Source organism: Osmia lignaria, chromosome 13 (genome assembly GCF_051020975.1).
Source record: "Osmia lignaria lignaria isolate PbOS001 chromosome 13, iyOsmLign1, whole genome shotgun sequence".
NCBI classification, from domain to species: domain Eukaryota; kingdom Metazoa; phylum Arthropoda; class Insecta; order Hymenoptera; family Megachilidae; genus Osmia; species Osmia lignaria.
This window is the reverse complement of record NC_135044.1, coordinates 8,660,480-8,683,962: the sequence shown is the minus strand read 5'-3', so window position 1 is coordinate 8,683,962 and position 23,483 is coordinate 8,660,480. Positions and strand designations below refer to the sequence as shown.

Below are 23,483 nucleotides of genomic sequence, written 5' to 3'. Positions count from 1 at the left end.
ACTGTGATTAAGTGCATTTAAAATTCCAATGCTAAAAGGTTAAGAACATTCAATGAGTGATTGTCTTTTCTTTTACGAAAACGGAAACGATAAGTGTTATGAAATCACAAGTTTTCGCTTTATCGTCGGGCAAGAAATGATTTTTTTTTTATTTATTTATTTATTTAACTTCTAAACAGGTGAAATCCTTTTTACACATAATATGAAATAAGTAGAAATTGCTTACATACTAATAGTGAAAGAAAACTTATGCTAATATAAATTAGTTTTTAGTTTATTTTTTATCAAATGTTGTTACTTATGATTGATAAAGGATGCTAATAGGAACAAAAGCTACAGGAATCAATATAATATCGGTAAATGTGTATTCTCAAATACATGATAGTACAATATGTTTGTTTACTTTATCTTGCAAGATAGATCGCAAGATAGACTAATATTATTTCAGTCTATTATTTCATTATTTCAAAATACAGCTGTTATAAATCGGAGTAGTTATTTATATCCAAAACAATTTTAGCACGTATCATTTTTAATAAGTTTCATAGAAGCTGAAAATCACATCTTACTATAATGGAAAATGATTAATACATAACAAAAGCATTCATTTCCAATACTTAGTAACTTAAAACATTGATTTACACTATTTTAATGAACTGCGTTAACTTCTTGTTAATTGTATTTCCATTTGCGTATATTGAAAAAAATAAGTATTCAGTCATGTATAATATTTTATAAAGATATTTAGAAGAGAAACGCAAAATGTCCGTTTTTTAGCAATTGTTAAATGATTTACACTTACTACTATGCACTTTCTTATTTTTTACATTTATACAATTTTTTACATACATTTTTAAATCAATATATGATAAAATTTAAAAAATGTGCGAAAATACGGAAGACGTAAGAAGAAAACATTATTCTTCAAAACACATTCATAAAAAACGTTTTACATCTTGCAATATCACATATTAGAATGTTTATTATTTATATCCCTTTTCTGTCTGAAATATATTAATGTATCAAAAATCTCAATAAATATATTTAAGAGAAGAATTCATTGCACTCTGAATCAGCAATGTTAATATGTTTTATAAATTTCATTTTAAAAAAGGTAATTAAAAAATTACGTGAAACATTTTTTGTCATAAGATAAAAGGCACTTGCATATAAATGTCACAGTAAGATTGAGATTGTACATCCTCAAATCATTGTGTTACTATACTTCTATGCAGGTATTCATTCCTACATTACAAGTATTCATTGTATACATAATTTACACTCGTACACACACATTCATACATAGCAGTCTAAGTTATATGGCAGTATTATAATATCGTACTTAGTGATAATAATCTGATAATATTTCATACTGCAACATTAGTTTCCATTAAATACTTACAAATTACAATGTTAAAAACTATTCCAATTAGTGCTAAAGCTTTGTTTGTTGCATAGTAAAGTTTTTGTTTACCATTTAAATATTAACCAGTTTAAAATTTATATTAAAAAAAAAAAAAATATATATGAAAATAATTTACTGCAATACAATAAACTTTTTCAGTAGAGAGAGAGAGATCATTCTTAATATTTTTATTTTCCAGCATATGTTGGATTTTTAAATGTTGAAGTTGCTTGTTTGTAAATTGGATTTTCCCCCTGATTAAAAAAAAAGAATAATAATTATAATAGATGATCTCATTTTTAAAGGTATCACATTAAAAAGAAGAAAATGCTTACCGTGTCCCATTTTGCCATCATTCTTTCTTTCTCAAATCTTGCAAACTCTCTCCTGTCGTGTATAGTTGTTAATAGTTTCCATAAAAGTAATAATGCGAGCCCAATTAAAACAATTGCCGCTATTACACCTAACACTATTCCGAGCATATAAACTTGCGGTGGACATTCCCTTTCTTTCTGAGCTCGTACTTTTAAGCTATTCGTTTCATTGTAATAATAAACGAAATTATATTTACAATCATCCTCGTCAATACCGAAGCATAAAACTTCGTCTTGATCGACATCTGGTATAACGGTATCGACTGGTTCGGGTACAAATTCTTTGCAATTCTTTGCACACTCTTCTTTGTCGGTAAAATTGCCAGTGCCATACATTTGGCACAGTACACAATTTTTTAACTCTTCGCACCGACTCGGACACGTCGGGCATTTGTTACAATGTTTGCCCGAGTACCTTGTACTGCCTTCTTCGTGACAGAAACATTCACCGCATACGCAGTCTCCCTAAACAGTAAAAGATGAATGTAAATTAAATTCATAAAATATGGTAAATTTTCTTTTATCGTAATAACGAGCCTTACGTGTCCTGAACATAATAATCCATTCGTAGTTCCTGGTGCAATACAAGTTTCGTTTGAAGATCTACAATTACAAGATGGACTAGTCCATCCCGCGTGACAAACACATTGGCCACATTCGCAAGTCCCATGATTTGAGCATAAATGACCTTGATCCCGATCGCACGAAAAATTATCACACTCGCAAAAGTGACCCGATATTAACTGCAATAAATAATATAATATAATAATAGATAGAAAGATATCATGATATACAGGGTGTCCCAGAACTGGGGTAGGACCCGTGAAGGGGTGATTGCTGAGGTCATTCTAAACAACTTTTCCCTTTGCCAAAATGTTGGTTAAGACTTCGTTTTCGAGTTATTAACGAAAAACACTGGCCAATCAGAGCGCGCGTTTAGCGCGGGCCGAACCGCAGGAGTGTTGGGTATGCTCTGCATTCAAACTGTGGTCGTGATCAAGTGCATCGGCACCACGTCGGTATAATAAGAATCGTTGTTCATGAGCAACGAATAATTCGATACTATTATTGCTTTCTTTTTTTAAATTCATTATTCGATACAACTTTTGCCCAACGAATCCTATTGTACCGACGTGGTGCCGACGCACTTGATCACAAGCACGGCTTGAACGCAGAGCATACCCGACACTCCCGTGGTGCGGCCCGCGCTAAAGGCGCGCTCTGATTGGCCAGTGTTTTTCATTAAGGGGGGACACTCAATTAGAAGCATGAAATTTAGCAGATTTTTAAAGATTTTTTTTACAGGATACCAATTGTTCAATCTTTTTGTAACTTAGAGGCTTATTTATTATATATTTAAGTATCTACAAAATATTTTTGTTTGTTTGTTGAAAAAATTTAAAAATGGCGGAGTTTCGGGACATTTTTTGCGGCGTGAGTTCTAAAACTGCGGGAACTGTAGCGACCGCATCGTTCATCTGAAATATATGGAATGAATTTTTTTTAGTAGTTAAGACTTGTAGTTTCTATTTAAACTAAACTGATTTTGAAAATCATTAAAACAAAGTACCTTTTTATCGCAAAATTACTGCGGAAAATTTTACGTTTTTGGTTTTTAGTCTGCTATTTCTGTAATTTTTAAATTTCATACAATTTTTTTAGTTTAAATAGAAACTACAAGTCTTAACTACTAAAAAAAATTCATTTCATATATTTCAGATGAACAATGCGGTCGCTACAGTTCCCGCCGTTTTGGAATTCACGCCGCAGAAAATGTCCCGAAACTCCGCCATCCTTAAATTTTTTCAAGAAACAAAAATATTTTGTAGTAACTTAAATATATAATAAATAAGCCTCTAAGTTACAAAAAGATTGAATAATTGGTATTCTGTAAAAAAAATCTTTAAAAATCTGTTAAATTTCATGCTTCTAATTGAGTGTCCCCCCTTAATAATTCGACAACGAAGCCTTAACCAACATTTTGGCAAAGGAAAAAGTTGTTTAGAACGACCTCAGCAATCATACCTTCACGGGTCCTATCCCAGTTCTGGGACATCCTGTATGTGAGAATTAAATTGTTACACTAAAATTAAGTATATAATTACTTCATCGCGGTTTTCTCTTTCTTCACATTCGCACTGACCACAAGCACAGGTTCCTCTTCCTGAGCAATCTACAAGGGACGTGTTATCAGGCCTACAAGATTGGAAATGTTTATCGAATCCGGTCATCTCTTGATGAGGGCTGCATTCGCAGCGTTTCCCAAAAAATCCATCGTAACATTCGCAGATACCACATTTCAAGGTTCCTACACCATTACATTCTGGTGATTTAACTTCATACATAGCCCCTTCGCGTTCGCATTCACAATCACACAACATTTCCAAATTTACAGTAAGCGTTTCATTAATACCAACCTAGATAACATTAATATGTTTAAATTAAAATGTTTCTTATTTTTAATCGTATATAAACAACAATGTGAATATCTTTATTCTTACTGGATATATGTCAAACTTCTGTATCCATTCAGATCTATTTTCTGGACAGCTTGTAACTGCAATTTCAGCAGTAAATTCTACTTTTGTTCCAACTTTCAATCCGTCGCATTTCGAAGTTTCGATAAGCGGTCCTGAACCCAAACATTTTGAAAAATATTTCACTTTTACAGCACTGCTGGCTGTATCCTTCATCTCGACAGAACTTGAAATTGCAGCGTACTGTTCTCGAATTAATTCTACAATGTTACTTGAATCGTCTGATAATTTGCCAGCAAATGATCCTTCTACGTGTTTAGTCAATCTTTTGTAAACGTTTATCTGTTCCTCAGTGACAGCCCATATAATATTAATAGCATTCTGCTTAACTTTTAAATTGATTTGAGAAATACTTGGATAGTCTTGCAAAGATGAGTGAGTGTAAAGACCGGTGCCATCTAAATGGCATTCACCGTCGTTTGGTTTCACAATTCCACCTAACTTGCCATCACCTGCATAGTGAAAACCGGCATCCGTAGAAAATACTAAAAGTCTACGAGCCTTTTCACGCCAACCAATTTGTCGCCTACAGACTATAGCTTGCATAATAGCATCGAATCCTCCTTCTGGCGCATCCAAGTTTCCAGATACTGAAGCATTTCGTACCAAGTTTGCAAAATGACTGGTATCTTGAGAAAGTGTCATAATGTTTTTATAACCATACGGTGCTGCACAGCCATCGCACGGTTCTATTAGCGATTTTGGCATTGTATTAACATAAGGCATTACAACTTTGTCCACGAAACTACCAAAGCCTAAACGAAAGTTGCTTGTAATTTTACTCATACTTTCTACTAAAAGTTGTCCCAAGTCTGATAACTTTTTCTTGTCATCCTCCATCGATTTACTCAGATCCATAAGATAATACAGATCAACAGGATAATCTTTTGCTTGGGAATAAGCAAAGGTCATTCTATGTGCTTCGTCTGAAAATAATAATGTGTTATAAAACTGTAAATATAAAGTTCTTGAAAACTATCAAAATTATAACAACATACTTATTCTGAGTTTCAGATTAACTTCCTGGGGCCAAATTTGTACAGCTTCCTGCCTTCTGCCACTGTTGATACTAGACTGTGAACTACCGCTAAATGAACTAGAATTCATATATGAATAATCATAACTACTGCTGCTGCTGCCACTGGTATAACCACCTTTTGTTAAATTACGATGTCTTATCATACTGAAAAAATTGTCCGGATTCCATGTGTAGTCTCTTGGACATGTTGCAAATATTTTGGTATTTATATTTGGTAGAAAACATCGTTTTTCAGAAAATTTCTAAAAAAATAATCAAGTTAACATATTTATTACATAAAATTTATAACAGAATTAAAACATTTAAACTTACCGGTGCAGCGCACCAAGCACAATGCGGTGTTTGTATGCATTCGTGACACGTTTGTTTGCTGATACAAGGATTCATCCCTGTCAATCTTTCTGGAGGGGCATAATTTGCCCTTGATAACACAGACGTGATAATTATTATTGCTATAATCCATCTTAAGCTGCCAAACATCCTGTATATATAAATATGAACTCTATTTTAATTTTTCTATTTAAATAAATAATAACAGTATATAATTGTTTTATTCAAATTTTTAGATTATCAGCATAGAAAATATATTTTTATGAATGAAAATAATAACAAAAATTATAACAATCGTACGGTAACTTTGTACAGAAATTTCTTTTGGGAACAAGAAATCAGTTATGAGGTAATATTCCAGTAATTGTTGACTCATCAAATTCTTAAATTATATATCCTCACTGTCTATTTTTATCTTCTAAAAGTAAGAAGTATTAAATATACCGCGTGTAATGATTCATATTATAATTAAGAACATCTAAAACTATAAAATTGTTAATTATTAAAAATTGGGACAAAATATTAACTTCATCTGTAAATATAACATATCAGAGAGCAAAATATTTATAAATGGATTAAACCATTCTATTTATCTTATTTGAGTAATAAAAAATTAATAAAATATAAAATTATAATTAAATACAATTGATGTTTAGATTTAAATAAAAAATTAGATTTTAATTTAACATTTTGTTTTATGTATGTACATAAAAAAAATTGTAATATTTTACATTTGAAGCATTTAGAATGTAGTTACAAGAAGTATTAAAGAAAAAAAACATTCTTAAAATGTAATTAACTCCTTCCTAAATGAAGAAATAAAATGTATCGAAGGTCTGAGGTGCGGCCAAGCCGTATCTCCTACGCTATTAATTTTAATTTTAAATAATACTTTACGTATCATTTAATCGAGAAATCATTTCGTTATAAAGTTTGAAAACATATTTCATTTATATTTTAAATATATTTTATATGTTTAAATTGCAAGTATCCACGATATAAAACAGACCGCTTATTCATTCATAACGATGCCGTCATCTTTATATTTACAAAGTAGAATCATTTTATAAACGAAGAAATTGGATATTAAGACCGCAAGTAAAATATCAGCTAAAACGTTTCGAAGGCTTACTTTTCTTTTAATAGGTCCTGCACCGATTTGTTGTTAAAACATTACAAGTTTGACCAATGTTTTCTTGTTACTTGAATCACCATAAAAGGTAACCCATCAAACGCACGCACTCCACAAACAACTGTCTATACGAGATTGTAGTAGGCTCCCGGGGCCCGGGGAAACTCAGCTTGTGTATATACCATAAAATAACGAGAACTAGATTTGCAATTCTGAATTCTGTATACCACGACCGTAGTGCCCTCGATTCGTGACAGATTTTGAAAGCACGTAGTAACTGTAGCCTTCTCCACCGACGAGAACAGTATCTCGTCGGTGCACTTGGGACGTCGTGGAGAGGATAAAAATTTGTCCCACGTCCCACGATTCTGGCATCACTGGACTGCGGTAGCCTGGTAACTGGGTAACTGGTAGTCAATGACTATGAGTACAGTTTGTGATTTCTGATGGCGGTATTGTTGACGTTTACTGCTCTTCGTAGCTAGAAACAGTTTTACAAATACAAAGTTAAGCACTAAATATTCATTGTCAGGCAGTAAAACTCAAAATATATAATGATTTCGACTCGTATTCTATATATTCCAGTTATAACTGCTTTCTTTTACTGGAATAATTTGTTATGGTGCTATGTTTTTTGTTTACTAACCATATCCTGTTTCTTTATGGGATGTTTAATTGTACTGTTTATAAACATTGCACTTTCACCGAAACACCAAACTGGTGCAGGTACTATAAAAACAGTTGCAGAAATGGATGCATTTCATAATTTATTAATGGTAAATTATTGTTTATCTGTAGATTGATTATTACATTAGATTACTTTGTCTACTTAAAGATAGATAAGATTACAGACAATTAAGAAAAAAGTAATGTTATCTATCTTTGTTCTTTATTAAATTTATTATTTGACAATGTACTTACTGACTAAGCTATGCTATTATTTCAGAAAGGATACATGGTTAAAACTTCAAATAATAAAAGACATATGCGTTATCCATTAGTGTTCACTCGTATGGTGGATGGAGCACTGCAAAACTTGTTGGATTTAGTTTTTCAAGATTTTGTTGGTTTGTGGTTAAGCGAATTGGCTTTCAACTCTGATCAAATAATAGATAACATGAAACAAGACATGTGGGGAGCAATTCAAAGTCTCCACGAACGTTTATCAAAAGTGGATCACACAAAACTGGTTGCTTGTAATATAGTGAATAAAATCACTTTTCATTTTGAAAAAATTAGAATTGCTCAAACTGCTTCGTAAGTTGCGATTAAATCTTTTGGATTATTACACATTAAACAAAATGTAACAAAATATAATTTTTATGTATAAACAGGTCAGAAGGTGAAGATCCAGTATTTATTTTATCAGCGCATTTAATGTCATCTACATCTGAGTTAGATTATTTAAGAAAAGTTAGCGAATTGTATATTTTATTTTTGTTACCCCACTGTTATTCGCTCGCGCCGATCAAGTATTTATTGAGAGAAATTCTTGCATGTAAAAGTAAGTTCAATGACTACACGAGACTATATAAATTCTACGCTTCACTTTATCTTTTATATAATTTTAGTATTGAAACCAGCAATAGACTTAATAACAGATCCTGATTATATTAATCAAAAGATCTTAATGTATATTGATCAGCAACAATTAGCGGAAGCAATGCATAGGAAAACGTATGAATACGCAGAATCGTTTGAAGATTTTATCCGTATGATCAAAAGTTCCAAAGATTTAGAAGTACTTAAACATATCAGATACAATATCGTTACGGAGATTATGCAAGCTACAACAATACAAAATGTTAAAAGAGCGCAAGGTTTAGATCTAGACAATAATGCATTCGGAAAATCTGATGTGATTCAAGCTCGAAAATTGAAGAGGTACATCAGCCAACTAACATACGCTAAAAATATGTGTGAATGTCATATGCAATCGTTAGGATGGAATGGATATCCTGTTCAGGTTACAAAACTATTTTCATTCAACGAAAGATCGATAATAATTATATTTGACGGCAATTTTTTATAGGCCAGCGACGTTACTGACTCAGCGGTGATTACAGAAGAAAAGATTTTACCACTACAGTATATTTTAGATAATGTAATAGGTCGACGATACCTATCACAATTTCTTGAACAAGTTGCTAGTCAAGATTTAATTGGATATTGGGCAGCTGTACAGGAGCTGCGCAATGCGGATAAATCCAATTGGCATCAATTAGGAACAGAAATCTTTTATACTTATATTACCTCGCCTACTGCTGAAATAAAGGTTGATAGAGTTATTCGCAAGAAGATGGAAAGTTTTCTGTTAGGTGACATAGGACCTCATGTGTTTTATGAAGTTCAAGATAACGTTGTCAAAACTTTGGAGGAAAAATATTATCCGTCTTTTGTCGTTAGTGAACAGTATAAAAATATGCAAGAAGCATTACTCAATGAAAGAACAGATGGTAATTAAGAAGCTTTTAATATAGAAATTACTTATTTAATTAAATGATCACTTATATATATATATATATATATACACATTTAGATTTAACAGAAGATCATCGTATAGTAAATGGATCTTTATCAGAAAATATATCTTTGCTCGTTGGAGAACATTCAAACTATGCTCGCAGTAAGTTGGATCAGCTACAAGAAAAATTAAATAACAAAATGCAAGCTTTGCAAGCGCTCAAGTCTTCGTTGAAACCTGAATGTAAGGTTTTAAATTTCTTGGCTAAGGAAGTTGAATGGTTGCAAAGTGAAAAAAGACAACTAGAGGCACATTTAACGCACACTGAAATGTGGGCAGAACATTTGGGTCATTGGAGAGCAGAAGTACAAAGCGCAGAAGTATTATTTTTTCTTATTTGTCTATTCTTCGTTATATATTTATATAGGAGAAAAATAATTTTCTTTTTGTTAAAGAATAATCCTTAATTATTAAAACAAACCAATCTAATTTAGAAAAAAATTGTTAAAAGATGCCAGATAACGGAGAATCCCCGCACTTTGTCTTGGTTGTTCATATGGCAGAAGATGAGGATAATACGGAAGGCATATGTAGCGGTTGGGTAGTGTTACGAAAATTACAAGATTTTCAAGTTCTTCACAGAAAGCTTCGTCAACTTTGCTCCAATGTAAAAACCTTAGAATTGCCATCGCAACCATTAAAATTCTTTGGAAAATCCGATAAAAATACTTTGGACAAAGCCAAGATACAGATACAGAAATATTTAAATGTAAATCTTCTTTAATATTTTCATCGGCACAGTAAAATATATTAACCTTGAATTTTTCAACTGGTATATTCAATATTTTTAGTTTATTTTAGAGGATGAAAAACTGAATCAAAGCGAGGCTTTATATACATTTCTTAGTCCGAGTTCTGAACATCTGAAATATGCTCCGCCTTCTCCTAAAAAATCTCGTTTTTCATTATCGACATTATTCAAAACGTCTGTATATACTTATGGATATTATACCGCACGTATTTACAAAAGTTTAATGTAAAATACTTATTTATTTTAGATCTAGCAATGAACTTCGTGACAAAGAAGACGAAGAAGATTATTCATTATTGTTAGACGATACTGACAGTGGTCGAACAGTAACGGATGGATTTATGAATGTTAATAAAGATGCGATAGCAGAACCTCTTTATGCACTTTTGGGTGAAATTTTTGATTTACGAGGAGTGTTCCGCTGGCTTCGACGTTCTTTAATCACATTCGTTCAGATTACTTATGGGCGAACCATTAATAGGTACAATACTCGGAAGTTGTTTAATAGCAGATATAAAATATGTAATAAATGTAATATTTTAGACAAATCAGAGATACGATTGCATGGGTATTCTCAGAGCCAATGTTACATTATTACATACAGTTATTTACAAAATCTTGGTGGCCAAATGGTCATCTAGTGTCAGAGACAGTTATTCGTACAGACGAGGAGAAATTAAAAACCCGAGGCGAAGCTCGACGACAATTTCTCAATAACATACCTGAGGTTTTAACAAATTTGGTGGGAGCGCAAAGTGCTCAACGCGGTGCAATCAAAATCTTTGATTCTTTACAAAATACTAATTTAAACAAACAATTATTTTATGTAAGTTGTCTTCAAAATAATTTTTAAATTACATTTTGCTTATCACCTACCTAAGTTTCTTTGTTACAGGATATCTTTGAAGTTGTGACGTATGAAGTATTTCCAGAAATACAGCGGAACCATTAAACTTGTGGATGCAATAAATTTTCATTCCATAACATAATTGTTTTAAAAAATTTAACTGATCATTCCATACATTTTGAATCGATGCATAAGAAGTTATGTATGTAAATCACAAAGAATTAACTTGAATAAGTTTTATCGTTACCGACATTTAGTTTTTTTTCTCTTTTTTGTTTTGTTTAAACACATAATATAATCGTTAATAATGAAAATTTGTAATTTATATTTTTTTTAGCGTTTCAATGTCTATCTACAGATCATGGAACATTTTGCATTTTTAACTAGGTATTACGATAAACTTATTTTTATAGAAAACATAATATAGTAATTATTTTACACATCTTTATTTCAGTATGTCTTAAATATCTTCATAGAATGTATACATAATATAAACAACTTTTTATATGTTTTTTTTTTTTCATACATTTAAAAAATCCGAAGATAATTCTATGAAACATGACTGAGGTACAGTGAACATAAATTTTGTACAGATAAAGTCATCTCATAAGTTATACTATTTTAATGTTTAGATTATTTAGTATTTTGTTGTATATAAAAGGAAAATTTTAATATAAAAAATATATTTTCAAAAAAGGTAGGTAATAATATGTATTGTCATTTATAAGAAATCAATATTATTATAATATAATTCGTTTTAGAACAAACTATTAGATGATTAAATATAAAAATGACCGTTTATATCGAAATAATTCTTAACATATTAACAACTAATAACTATCTGAAGTTATCATTCATACTTTCTTAATTTGAGTATAAGAATGACGTTACTTATGCGATGACTTAACATTTTATAATTATTTAAAACACAATTCAAAGATATAGATTCCTTAAATACAGCTGAAGAAGGGACTAGCTTTTACGCTACTTAATAGTATTATCCTAATATGAGAATATTAGTTATTCTCTTTCCATTAACTATAAATCATTTATTATTTTTAATTTGCATATTTCTTGTATAAAGCACGTAATAATTAATATTATTTATTATTCATTATTGTTATTATTTTCATTTAGAACTTACGTTAATGAAGAGATAAAGAGATGAGAGATACATTTTCTGTGAATCTGCACAATTAAATAAAAACATAAGGGTAGAAAATGCATAAGATAGTACAAATATCTATTCAAAAACAAAAATATATTTTTAATTATTAATGCCATACATACAAAGTTTGATAGGCTGTTATAAAATATATATGATTTTTTTAAATTTTCATACCATTTGATCGAATATTTCATTTAATAAAAATATTGTAAAACAAACACAATTTTTGAAAATAAAATCCAAACTATATATATAAAAAAAAAGGATAAATTGTTTTAAAAGGGTTACTATTAAAATTAAATAATTTAAAAACATTTTTTATCAATCTTTGTACGTAGTATAAGGAGTAAAAATAACTGTAACATAATGGTATAAAAATAATAACATATCATAGTGTAGATTACCTTGAAAGAACGGATATCGACACATTATAAATATATAAATATACAGTGTCTATTACTTAGACATGTAATAATATAAATACTGTTGTATCTCTTTAATGGTATCGACTAGAATTATTTACGAGATATTAAAAGTTACAAGGATGATCGTTACTCGCAAAAAACCAATGGAAAGAAAGTAACTTTGGATCTATAAGATTTTGATCAATTACAATGATATTTTATAAAATCTCTGTTGAAGTGTAGTTAACGGAATCCCTAAACCTGATACGTACAGAAAATCGCGAGTAGATTCATGAATAATACCTCATGTACAATGAATGTCTTAATTTTACATGAAATTAAAGATGTATCCTTTGAAAGATATAGAAGAGTTTAAAATGACATATGATATTGTTGACTAGTTGGATCCCTTTTTCTATTGCAAAAAGTATACACATTACCAGAATGTATACCTGCTTTTATTTACTTGGCAGTGAACTCGGGCCAATAGTTTACATAATAACGATGTGTTAACCCTTCAAATAATCTATCCAACCACATAGGTAAACCATCCAAAAGGTTGTCCTGATATAAAACGTTATTTCCGCTCTATAATAGAAACAATCCAGATGTTCCAACTATTATAATAAAAAAGTATAAAATATGAAAATCTATTGCGTACCTCATCTTCGGAGAGGTCAGATTCATTAGAACTGTCGAAGCCAATAAATGCGCCAGCTTCTGCATCGTCCGTTCTTCGAGTTAACTGTTTCGTCATTCGTTCTATCCTCTATTTGCATAATAAAAAATATGTTACCTCGTAATCTAACTATCGTACGACTGGTATATTAATTCTTTTAAAAATATACATGTACCTTCGAACCCTTGCCTTTAATACATTCTGGGTGTTTAGCATGGTACATACAAAAATATTTACGGTGCCCATTCAAAGATAACACAGTTCCCACACAATTTTTTGCATTAATATTTAGTTCCTTCTGTTCTGGCAAAGTGAGGGATAACAGTTTTTTATACCAATCTAATCCTCTCTCAAGAGACATATGTCCAAACATAAGGGTTTTATTTTTTCTACAATCAAACGAAACATTAAATGCTATAAAAAAAAAAAAAGAAAAACAATTTAAATAATAATAACAAAAACCTTACCTATAAGGCCACACAGCTTTATGAAAAGCTGGTAATAGTTTTAGCCTACTTTGAACATCAACTAATAATATAATAGTTCTACAGCCTGGTTTTAATAATCGAACTAAACCATTATATTTTTCTGCTCGTAATTCATGTAATCGTAATTGTGGTTGAGACGGTGTTGCCTTACTGTTATCTTTACACTGAGCACGTTCAGCTTGAACACTTGCTTCCTCTAATTTCCTACAAATGGAAAAATGAATTTCAATAATATAACGTTTAGATAAATTTGTAATTTATATACTTACACTAAATATGACATTCCATATCCTGCAGCACCAATTAACATTAGAGTAGCTATTACCGACACTAAAGGCAATATCTGCTCTTTAGTAAGGCTATCCGAAATATAATCTACAGCTAACAATGCTTTGCCTATAAGTTTATCTACAGTACCCTGTGTGAAGTGATAAATTGAAATCAATAATATAGCACAGGATTGAAATAAATCCATCCTAATACCGAATTTATTTTTGTTCCCAGGAATATACCTGTGCATGTTCATCCGCTAATTCTCCTACAACTGCAGCGTAGGGCAAAGCCTCTGATACACGCAACAATCTTTGTATGGTTTGTTCTAAATTTTGGCGCGTTTCATTCCATTGAGTTTCATCTTGAGCAGCTTCGATCCAATCGGTAGGTAACCATTCGTATTTTAAATGATTTGCATCCCTTCTCCAAATAATAACAATATGTAACAAAGGTTCTAGGGGACTGCCTTCTCCTGTTGACAATGCTGATACAAATTCGGGTTGTGTATCCTTAAACACGTACGTGTATCTAACACGTTCAGTGCTATAAATTGAATTTTGATATGGTATATTATAATTCAAATTCAACGTATATTTAAAATAACATTACCTGTAAGATGATTCTAAAGCTGCTTGTCGAAATTTATGTCTTGCTAAATCATGAAGAGGACTATTCTGCTGTGATATTAACACAGCACACAATCGTTTCTGAGGTCTTAACCATTCAGGTGGACAAACAGAATCTAACATCGCTTGATTCGAAAGTCTAGGCAGAGCAAGGAATTTGTTATTTGAAATCACATTGTGCATTGTATCGCTAGATATATCCTTCATGCTAACAGATGCCATAGGTTTCTCAGAATTTTCATTAAATAATAATAGAGTATCTAAATCCATTGAAATTTTATATTTCGTTGCAATAGATTCTGTTTCTGCTTTATCCATCTGTGAAATGAAAGTAATTAAAAAATTAAATAATTTCAACAGTTTGTACGTTAAAAATAAGAAAAACATTTTTACCTGAACAAAACCAAATGCAACACGATCTCTATAATAAAATGCGATAAATAGATATCGTAATCTTACGGATTCTTTCTTATCAAATATTAAAGCTCGAATTCGATTATCTATCCATCCTGAGAGAAAATTGTCTACATTATTTTTATTTATGCTAGGTATTAATTTATATGGAAATTTGTTTCGTAAAAAATCTGAAAAACAAAGGGATTATTTAAATTTGTTGTTCTATCATGCGATGATGTTAATGAGTTAACGTAACGTACCAACAATTTTTTGAATGCTAAAGAGTGATTCCTTGTAAACACTACTACGACCATCTATCGTAACAACAAGACATGGTAATGAATGAATACCAAGCCTCCTTGCCAAAGCAGATTCTTTTTCGGCATGGGCTGTTGCTAAACCAAGACCCAATGGTTCTAATTCATCGATTAATCGCCGCCATGTCGGTTCTACTTGCAAACAAGCAAAACACCAATCCGAATAAAATAATATCATATATGGTGTGCGATAAGTTTTTGGTATAATTACATTTTCAAACGATCTGCAAGAACCATACATATGCAAATTACAATAATGTATACAAATATACATATACATCTACAAAATAATACATACCGATATGTAATGCTCATCTTATAGAAAAGTGAAATGTCTCGATTTTGGTAATGAAATTTGAAGTTTCCAGCAAACAGTTCTTCCAAAGGATCAAGGACATTGTTGAAGTGACTGTTATCTCTACGTTGCCTAGAGATACTTTCTTCTGTGATACCATGGTTATCAAATTTCTTTCTTCTTTCTGGATCAGTTAAAATCTACATATATAAATTTTCAATTAAAAACACAATCATTGACATTTGATGCTTTTTATCAAGATAACAATTTTACCTCGTAAGCTTTTGTAATTTCTACAAATTTATTTTCTGCACCAGGGTGGTCAGTTTTATCTGGATGCCTAAAGAAACGATACGTCATTTTATTAATAAGTAACAGCATAATATTTAACCGAATCCTTACCATTCTTTGACTAGATTTTTGTATGCCTTCCTAATTTCTTGTAAGGTGGCACGTTTGTGAACACCTAATATTTTATAAGGGTTTCCCAGTGACTCACTTCCACTAGCTGGCGATAGAAGCTTAGTTGTTATTATGAAAAGCACAATAAAAAATGAGAACCTCATTAATAATTTTATATTGTTCACTTTCCTATTAATGTTATTTGATCGTTTGCTTACTGACTCAGAGGTACTTAAAAAATTAATCGATAACATTGTGGTGACACTTCTTAAATTCGTCACCAGAGGGATCGGCTCAGATCTGCTGAAATTATCAGTTCTCAAACGTCTTCGTTAAATTATCTATTTTAATATATATTTCCTCTGAGACCATCTGTACGCCGCTTTTTCTATATAATATGTATTTAACAAGTAACATTACTGATGAGTCCAGGAATGAAAGAACGTTTATGCGAAAAAATTTGAATTAATATTTATATTATTCATATTTCTTAACTATATACTAAATTTTATAATATCAATTAAAAATTATATTATCCTTTTTCTCAAATCACTTTTAATATTATTATCGTCAAAATTAAGATTTTGAGGATTTCTGCTTTCCCTGTAACGCCATTTTCCCTAGGCAAGTTTACTTTCATTTACTTTGCATCGGTAATGATATTATCTTCTTTTTTTTTTAAGTTTAGATTGTAAATTAAAGTGTTGTACGACCTCAGATACATAGGAAAAGTGTCCTCAGAATTGATTTAAAGCTTTAATTAAGAAAAAAAAAAATATCTCCTATGAATTAGATATAATGCCTGTTGGCTCGAGTGTCATATTCAGTGGTGGGGACACCTTCCCCTCCGCTGGCTTAGACCACCATTTTCCCTAGAGGCACGCCGAGCATGATCGAGGATGCACTGACCATCGTAGGCACTTGTGGCGCCACGAAAGATTTGAGAAATTTGTAAAAATAAATTCATAAAAATCAACAAATTTATAAGATAAAATAGTATAAATGTATCGTTTCAAATAAACACAGTTTATACATGAAATTACAACATAATATTCATATTCTGTTGTAATATCATGTAGTAGGACGTTATATACTCCTGCATATGTTCTCGAAATGGAAACCATATACTACTTAATTGTATTACACCTGTATTAACGACGAAAATATCATTAACTAAAGAAATAGCGAAGTTCTTTTAAGGCCATATTAAAAAATAATCGCAGTTTTGATAGAATTTTGTAACACGGTCATGGACTAATGTATGACATAACAGCCAATATTATAGATCCACTTTAATATATATAGAAAAATGGCTACTTGGGCTGAGGATGAAATTGGACGAAAATGGGATCGCTGTTTTACTGATGCTCTTTTTAAATTTGGTAAATATCCTATAAATATTTCTAATCATTAGTAGATTTTGAAAAGTATCGAGTTTCTTTCATATTGAAATAATAATATCATTTTTACAGGAGGAGGAGTTCTTCTTGGAGGAGTATTTTCATTATTTTTTTTCAAACGTAAGCTTTAATTAATTTAACACTTCTGGAAAATGATAACTTTCATATGAATTTCTAGTGTTAAGAAGGATTTTTATTTTATACAGTCATGAAGTTAATTTATATACTTTGAAATTAATATCCAAATGGATATACAGTTACAAGTTAAAGAAAACTAAATTTTTGACTTAAAACAGCAAGTAAAATTATACTTTCAATATTGTTAAATGCTGTTTTACAATTTTACATTCATAGATTTTTTTTAACCTCAAATTTTACTGTTGAAAACTATTTTAACATATACACATGTGAAATGATAGGTTAAATATAATCACTTATTTTCAAATCAGGAATAGTGTCATAATCAATGCATACATATCATTTTCTATAGATATATATAGATATCAATGTAATATTTTTCAGGAAGAAAATGGCCAGTTATAACTGGAGCTGGTTTTGGATTAGGTATGGCATATTCTAATTGTCAGCAAGATTTGAACTCCACATTGAATGTTAACCCAAAATCAAAGGAGTGTAAGAAACCAGGTGAAGATAAAAAAAATTCTTAGCGAAGTTTCTATTGATGAAAAATTATGTTGTTATAAAATAACATACAATATACCAATAAACTAGTTGAACTTGTATTATAGTCTCATATGAAATAAACTTTTTCTTAATTAATTTGTTACAATTAATATAAAAAGAGAAAATGCTGTGAAAAATATATATATATATATATTTATTACTTATGTTATTATTCATAAGATTTGAAAGCAATCAAATAAATGTAAATTACATTTATTTTACATTTATTTTATTTCCCTGAATATTTTAATTTGTATAAATAATTGCAGTGTGTTCAAATAAAAACGAATAAGTAATCGCAGGTATAATACCATATTTCCTACTTATAAAATGAATAAATATGTTAAATTGTAAAAAAAGAAAGACAAAGTATATTCAGAAATTAATGTTGAAAGTGGATCTACGCGAAACAAACTATTAACGCGAGGAAATAAAATACATCTTATTTCAGCAGTAAATAAATATTGAAAACATGAAAAAGGATATTTTTTAAATACTATAATGTCTATTAACTATAATATATGTTAATAAAATATATACATATAGAGATTAAAGTCATCGATCTTTAATAATAATTTAAATTTAACCTTGAAATATGTTTGGTCGAATTTGATCGAAATATAATTTACGTTTTTAATAATTATTATCTTTATAAATACCGTAGTTTTTATAAAATATTTTTATAAATTGATAATAACTACGGATCGAATTATATTATTTCAAACTATGATTCGATATATCTCGATACACGAAACGAGAACTCTCGATGTGCCACAACTGACTTGGATCTAAACGGATCTAAGCAACATGGATATGTGTTGATGCTTAACAGGCTTAGCAGTAATATTTGATTGTAAAAAAATTTAAAAAAGGTCGCGCAATTTAGTGAAATCTAAAGCAGAAAGAAAAGTTATTCTGTTTCGACGAAAAAATAAGAAAAATGTTAACTGCTGCGAATTCGTTGTCAAATAACGGGGGATCATACAGCAATGACAGACCGTCAAATGCAACTGATACAGAACTTGCTACTGATCCTGCTTCTGGTGGATTTTTTCACTCCGATTACAAAAAGTAAATATATTATCTGTGAAAAGTATATTTATATAATTTTAAGTGTTTTTTTGAATTTGTTTTTTTTGTGTTTTAATATAATTCAAATGAGTTGGGCGCTTTTAAATGAAAAAATAACATATTTTGTGTATTATCATGTTTCAAACGTTTTGTGATGCTTTAATTGTGTTTTATAAGTTGAAGATTCAATATGTTATTTGCATGTTGAAACATCATGAATCGAAGATTTCATTTAATATGAAATGTATTAATATTTAATGCACAGTTGTTTACCGCAAAGATACTTTCTCTTTTAGGCATGAAGATTTAAAACAAATGCTAGATAGTAATAAGGATGGGCTTAAATTGGAAGCAATGAAACGAATAATCGGGGTGATATACGTTATATTTATTATATAATTTTATAATTTAATTTCTTATCGAAAATTATTGTCAAACACGCTTTAGTTTGTTATATCATCTTCAAAAGATTTATTAATTTTTGTGTATTGCGCTTAAGCATTTAAAATGATTTTTTAAATATTTTTTTCAGATGATAGCAAAGGGAAGGGATGCATCAGAATTATTTCCAGCTGTAGTAAAAAACGTTGTATCAAAGAATATTGAAGTAAAGAAGTTAGTTTACGTTTATTTGGTCCGTTACGCAGAGGATCAACAAGATCTTGCGCTATTATCTATCTCTACATTCCAACGAGCATTGAAAGATCCTAATCAGTTAATAAGAGCTAGCGCTTTAAGAGTGCTTTCGAGTATAAGAGTTTCTATGATAGTGCCTATAGTAATGCTTGCTATTAAAGATTCAGCCAGTGATATGTCACCATACGTTAGGAAAACTGCTGCGCACGCTATTCCTAAACTTTACTCGTTAGATTCTGAACAAAAAGATGAGCTAATAAGCGTTTTAGAAAAATTATTATCCGATAAAACAACTCTTGTTGTGGGTTCAGCGGTAATGGCCTTTGAAGAAGTTTGTCCTGAAAGAATAGATTTGATACATAAAAATTACAGAAAACTTTGCAACTTGTTAGTAGATGTTGATGAATGGGGCCAAGTTGTTATAGTCAACATGCTTACGAGATACGCAAAAACGCAGTTTGTTAATCCTAATGTAGATGTATGTATAATTTGTTAGAATTACAAATATCTTGATATACATAAGATTCATATTTTTTTAAAATAATTTTTATAGAACCTAGATGATGATGAGAATCGCCTATTTTATGATTCTGATTCTGATTCGTCTAATTCAAAGAAACCAAAATTAACGTTAGATCCTGATCACCGATTATTGTTACGAAACACAAAACCCCTTTTACAAAGTAGAAATGCTTCTGTAGTAATGGCGGTGGCTCAGTTGTATCATCATACAGCACCGCAAAGCGAAGTAATAATTGCTGCCAAAGCATTGATAAGGTTGTTGAGAGGACATCGAGAAGTTCAAAGCATAGTTCTTCATTGCATTGCTAGTATATCAATTACCAGAAAGGTAATGTAAGTACTGATATACTAATAACTTGATTTCTTATAAATTTACAGAGTACGTTAGGTTTATATGATAACTAGCAAAGTAAGGCATTTAAAAATAAAAACTAACCGGTGCATAATTTTTTGATTATTTTTATATAGGGAATGTTTGAACCTTTTCTTAAGTCGTTCTTTGTGAGAACTTCGGATCCTACGCATATAAAGCTTTTAAAATTAGATATTTTGACCAATTTAGCTACTGAAACTAGTATCGGAGTTATATTAAGAGAATTTCAAACATACATTTCTAGTAGCGATAAAGAATTTGTTGGAGCAAGTATACAAGCGATTGGGAGATGTGCAAGTAATATAAAAGAGGTCACTGATACGTGTTTAAATGGATTAGTTTCTTTATTAAGTAATCGTGATGGTAAGTGTTTATCAGGTATACGATTATGCTAGAATATAATAATTGCCATTTTATGTGATTTTTTGTAATTTTTTGTTTAGAGGCTGTTGTAGCAGAAAGCGTGGTTGTTATAAAAAAGCTCTTACAAACTCAACCGAATGAACACAAAAATATAATAGCTCATATGGCAAAATTAATGGATTTCATAACGATACCACAAGCCAGGGCATCAATTTTATGGTTGTTAGGAGAGTATTCAGATAGGGTGCCTAAAATAGCTCCGGACGTACTTAGAAAAATGGCGAAAAATTTTGTAAATGAGCAAGATATAGTGAAGCTACAGATTTTAAATTTAGCTGTAAAGCTCTGTTTCAATAATCCAGTTCAATCGAAACCGTTCTGTCAATACGTCTTCCAACTTGCTAAGTACGATCAGAATTACGATATCAGAGATCGTACACGTTTCTTGAAACGTTTTATTTTTGAAGAGGATGAAAATAAGAAGAAACTTCCGCAGCTAGCTAAAAGAATATTTCTAGCTCCAAAGCCTGCACCCACGTTGACATCTAGATTTAAAAATTCCGAGTATCAGTTGGGTACATTGTCGCATTATTTGGATATGCCATGCGCTGGTTATCGTCCTTTGCCACCTTTCCCTGACGAAGCACCTGATCCATCGGTAAGAGACGTTGCGAATCGCACTACAAGAGACGCTAGGGACGAGTATTATAAGAAAGATAAGAAAGATAAAAAAGGAAGAGGAAAAGATAAACCGTTTTACAGCGATGATGAAAGTATTCAAGCAGAGGGTAAGTTTTAAAATCGTTTAAATTATAATCCAATATTTTTTTCATGGAAATGGTATTCATATTTAGAATTGGATAAAGAAAATGAACCTTCGGATACTTCGACAAGTGATTCGACGGACGAAGACAGCGATTCATCCGAATATACATCGGAATCTGGCAAATCAGAAAACAATAGCGAGAAAAAGAAATCTGTGAAAACATCAGATGATTCTGATAGCGAATCAGAAAGCGATGAATCAGATTCCGAAGAGACTTCGGAAGATTCTCAAGAAAGCGAAGAGCGAAATCGTACAGTTTCAAATCAGCAAACGAAAGAGAAACCAAAAAGTAACATTGATCTCCTTCTAGATTTAGACGATGGTAAGATATATAAAAGGAACAAACGGAAACACGATTTAATATTATAATGAAAATGATATCTACATTTTATTTTAATTACAGTGATTCCAATGACACCTGTCATGCCACTGAGTACAGGAGGTTTTCTTACTCCCGTTAATCCAAATGTTACAAACGACGTGAGAGAAGTATCAACTTCGTTTATTCCAATAAAAAAGTCTGAATTATTAAATAGTATTATGGGTCATGGTTTAAAAATTGAATATAGGTTTACTAGATCCCAGCATTTAGTAAGCGCTTATTTAGTTACTATCGAATTAACATTTTCAAATGAAGGGAATGAGCCGATTAAAGAAATACAAGCAGGGACAAAGGTATGTAATTTGATTTTATACACTTATTGGAAAATGTAACAATTATACTTTACTTTTTATTTTAGAATTTACCAAAAGGTATGGTTATTCATGATTTCACACGAATACCACTTTTGGAAGTAAATTCGAATTTATCTTCCACATTGGGAATCAATTTTAATGACTCTACGCAGCCGGCAAACTTTAATGTAGACTTTTTAATCGGTGAAGAAACATATTCGTTCTCGGTTACTATTAAAGCACCTATCGGAGAAATAATTAGAGCCGTATTGTTGCCAGAGAGTATGTTTACTGCTGAGAAAAACAAGTTAAAGGGTATGAACGAACATGTCGCAAAAGTGGAACATTCGGGCAATGCGAAAGCTCTTCCTCAGAAAGTTTTTGAAATTGCAAATGTTGCAATGGTGTCTAGCAATGGCGAGGAAATTCGGTTAGTGAAGCAAAAAATGTATTTATAGTTTTCTGTTACGTTTCATAATATAAAATTTTCTTTGTATCCTTGCAGATTTGCTGCCCATACTTTAGCATCAAAATCCTTGGTATTAGTGACAATAAAAATGATAAGTAACAATTTGTTGGAGATTTGTGTAAATTGTGAAAAAATGGTAATAGGCTCTATCTTACTGAATGAATTAAAAAGTAATTTAAAAATGAGTTAAGTGTTTCACATTTACAGTTATGAATTATGAAACACAAGTTACATATATTTACAAATCTTGTATAAAGTAAATATACAATTTTTAATTAATGTTAATAAATGTATACAGAAATTTGAAAAATCTAACAAATATATACAACTAAAAACAAAACCTGATACATGTTTTTTACAATAACGCGAAACCATTGTTTGCTAGTCTTGAAAATTATCAAGTATGTATTATATTTGTATATTCAGAATACATTATTTATGGACAATATTTAGAATTTGTTCCTATAAGTTATTTTG

The 23,483-nt window shown here is 30.6% G+C and overlaps 5 protein-coding genes across 8 annotated transcripts; 3 read left to right on the top strand and 2 right to left on the bottom strand.

Annotated features, from left to right (window-relative positions):
- Nucleotides 1–140: 140 nt before the first annotated feature.
- Nucleotides 141–6,973, bottom strand: mys (position-specific antigen beta subunit myospheroid). 2 transcript variants are annotated; one of them, XM_034320070.2, is made up of 8 exons: nucleotides 6,818–6,973; nucleotides 5,668–5,836; nucleotides 5,315–5,597; nucleotides 4,281–5,242; nucleotides 3,885–4,196; nucleotides 2,322–2,522; nucleotides 1,741–2,244; nucleotides 141–1,659 (listed from the first exon to the last, which is right to left on the bottom strand). In XM_034320070.2, exons 2-8 carry the CDS (start codon nucleotides 5,833–5,835, stop codon nucleotides 1,594–1,596), a joined length of 2,496 nt encoding a protein of 831 aa, XP_034175961.1. In that variant the 5' UTR covers nucleotide 5,836; nucleotides 6,818–6,973; the 3' UTR covers nucleotides 141–1,593. The 2 variants fall into 2 exon arrangements, with proteins under 2 accessions (XP_034175961.1, XP_034175960.1); XM_034320069.2 differs by having other exon boundaries at nucleotides 5,668–5,857; nucleotides 6,818–6,954.
- LOC117602269 (sorting nexin-25) lies at nucleotides 5,933–14,898 on the top strand. Of its 2 annotated transcripts, none has more exons than XM_034320066.2 (11): nucleotides 5,933–6,034; nucleotides 7,764–8,074; nucleotides 8,152–8,321; nucleotides 8,389–8,783; nucleotides 8,850–9,273; nucleotides 9,357–9,661; nucleotides 9,793–10,050; nucleotides 10,133–10,266; nucleotides 10,340–10,573; nucleotides 10,636–10,918; nucleotides 10,988–14,898. In XM_034320066.2, exons 1-11 carry the CDS (start codon nucleotides 5,948–5,950, stop codon nucleotides 11,042–11,044), a joined length of 2,658 nt encoding a protein of 885 aa, XP_034175957.2. In that variant the 5' UTR covers nucleotides 5,933–5,947; the 3' UTR covers nucleotides 11,045–14,898. The 2 variants fall into 2 exon arrangements, with proteins under 2 accessions (XP_034175957.2, XP_034175956.2); XM_034320065.2 differs by lacking the exon at nucleotides 5,933–6,034 and adding an exon at nucleotides 7,217–7,593.
- On the bottom strand, nucleotides 12,960–16,500 carry l(3)80Fg (dnaJ homolog subfamily C member 16 l(3)80Fg). Of its 2 annotated transcripts, XM_034320068.2 has the most exons (12): nucleotides 15,988–16,498; nucleotides 15,859–15,925; nucleotides 15,589–15,785; nucleotides 15,234–15,514; nucleotides 14,971–15,161; nucleotides 14,561–14,895; nucleotides 14,191–14,494; nucleotides 13,948–14,096; nucleotides 13,658–13,882; nucleotides 13,366–13,579; nucleotides 13,173–13,280; nucleotides 12,960–13,099 (listed from the first exon to the last, which is right to left on the bottom strand). In XM_034320068.2, exons 1-12 carry the CDS (start codon nucleotides 16,239–16,241, stop codon nucleotides 12,974–12,976), a joined length of 2,451 nt encoding a protein of 816 aa, XP_034175959.1. In that variant the 5' UTR covers nucleotides 16,242–16,498; the 3' UTR covers nucleotides 12,960–12,973. The 2 variants fall into 2 exon arrangements, with proteins under 2 accessions (XP_034175959.1, XP_034175958.1); XM_034320067.2 differs by having other exon boundaries at nucleotides 14,561–15,161; nucleotides 15,988–16,500.
- Nucleotides 16,501–16,861: 361 nt separating this feature from the next.
- On the top strand, nucleotides 16,862–18,219 carry LOC117602276 (MICOS complex subunit Mic10). The gene is made up of 3 exons (XM_034320078.2): nucleotides 16,862–17,369; nucleotides 17,460–17,507; nucleotides 17,910–18,219. The coding sequence occupies exons 1-3, from the start codon at nucleotides 17,297–17,299 to the stop codon at nucleotides 18,053–18,055; spliced, it is 267 nt and encodes an 88-aa protein (XP_034175969.1). The 5' UTR covers nucleotides 16,862–17,296; the 3' UTR covers nucleotides 18,056–18,219.
- Nucleotides 18,220–18,835: 616 nt separating this feature from the next.
- Nucleotides 18,836–23,249, top strand: rb (adaptor related protein complex 3 subunit ruby). Its single transcript, XM_034319724.2, has 10 exons — nucleotides 18,836–19,142; nucleotides 19,439–19,514; nucleotides 19,675–20,256; nucleotides 20,332–20,628; nucleotides 20,769–21,036; nucleotides 21,117–21,824; nucleotides 21,891–22,184; nucleotides 22,266–22,537; nucleotides 22,603–22,967; nucleotides 23,043–23,249. Exons 1-10 carry the CDS (start codon nucleotides 19,012–19,014, stop codon nucleotides 23,194–23,196), a joined length of 3,147 nt encoding a protein of 1,048 aa, XP_034175615.2. The 5' UTR covers nucleotides 18,836–19,011; the 3' UTR covers nucleotides 23,197–23,249.
- Nucleotides 23,250–23,483: the final 234 nt, after the last annotated feature.

What these genes read in the sequence shown, in the direction of transcription:
- LOC117602276 (XM_034320078.2), top strand. Translation starts at nt 17,297, where the DNA reads ATGGCTACTTGGGCTGAGGATGAAATTGGACGAAAATGGGATCGCTGT. An exon ending in TGATGCTCTTTTTAAATTTG is followed by an intron (nt 17,370 to 17,459) that starts GTAAATATCCTA and finishes TCATTTTTACAG; the next exon opens with GAGGAGGAGTTCTTCTTGGA. An exon ending in TTCATTATTTTTTTTCAAAC is followed by an intron (nt 17,508 to 17,909) that starts GTAAGCTTTAAT and finishes AATATTTTTCAG; the next exon opens with GAAGAAAATGGCCAGTTATA.
- rb (XM_034319724.2), top strand. Translation starts at nt 19,012, where the DNA reads ATGTTAACTGCTGCGAATTCGTTGTCAAATAACGGGGGATCATACAGC. An exon ending in CAATGAAACGAATAATCGGG is followed by an intron (nt 19,515 to 19,674) that starts GTGATATACGTT and finishes TATTTTTTTCAG; the next exon opens with ATGATAGCAAAGGGAAGGGA. An exon ending in TGAAAGTATTCAAGCAGAGG is followed by an intron (nt 21,825 to 21,890) that starts GTAAGTTTTAAA and finishes ATTCATATTTAG; the next exon opens with AATTGGATAAAGAAAATGAA.
- mys (XM_034320070.2), bottom strand. Translation starts at nt 5,835, where the DNA reads ATGTTTGGCAGCTTAAGATGGATTATAGCAATAATAATTATCACGTCT. An exon ending in TAATCTGAAACTCAGAATAA is followed by an intron (nt 5,243 to 5,314) that starts GTATGTTGTTAT and finishes TATTATTTTCAG; the next exon opens with ACGAAGCACATAGAATGACC. An exon ending in AAAGAGAAAACCGCGATGAA is followed by an intron (nt 2,523 to 3,884) that starts GTAATTATATAC and finishes TATTTATTGCAG; the next exon opens with TTAATATCGGGTCACTTTTG.
- LOC117602269 (XM_034320065.2), top strand. Translation starts at nt 7,372, where the DNA reads ATGATTTCGACTCGTATTCTATATATTCCAGTTATAACTGCTTTCTTT. An exon ending in TATGGGCGAACCATTAATAG is followed by an intron (nt 10,574 to 10,635) that starts GTACAATACTCG and finishes GTAATATTTTAG; the next exon opens with ACAAATCAGAGATACGATTG. An exon ending in TAAACAAACAATTATTTTAT is followed by an intron (nt 10,919 to 10,987) that starts GTAAGTTGTCTT and finishes TCTTTGTTACAG; the next exon opens with GATATCTTTGAAGTTGTGAC.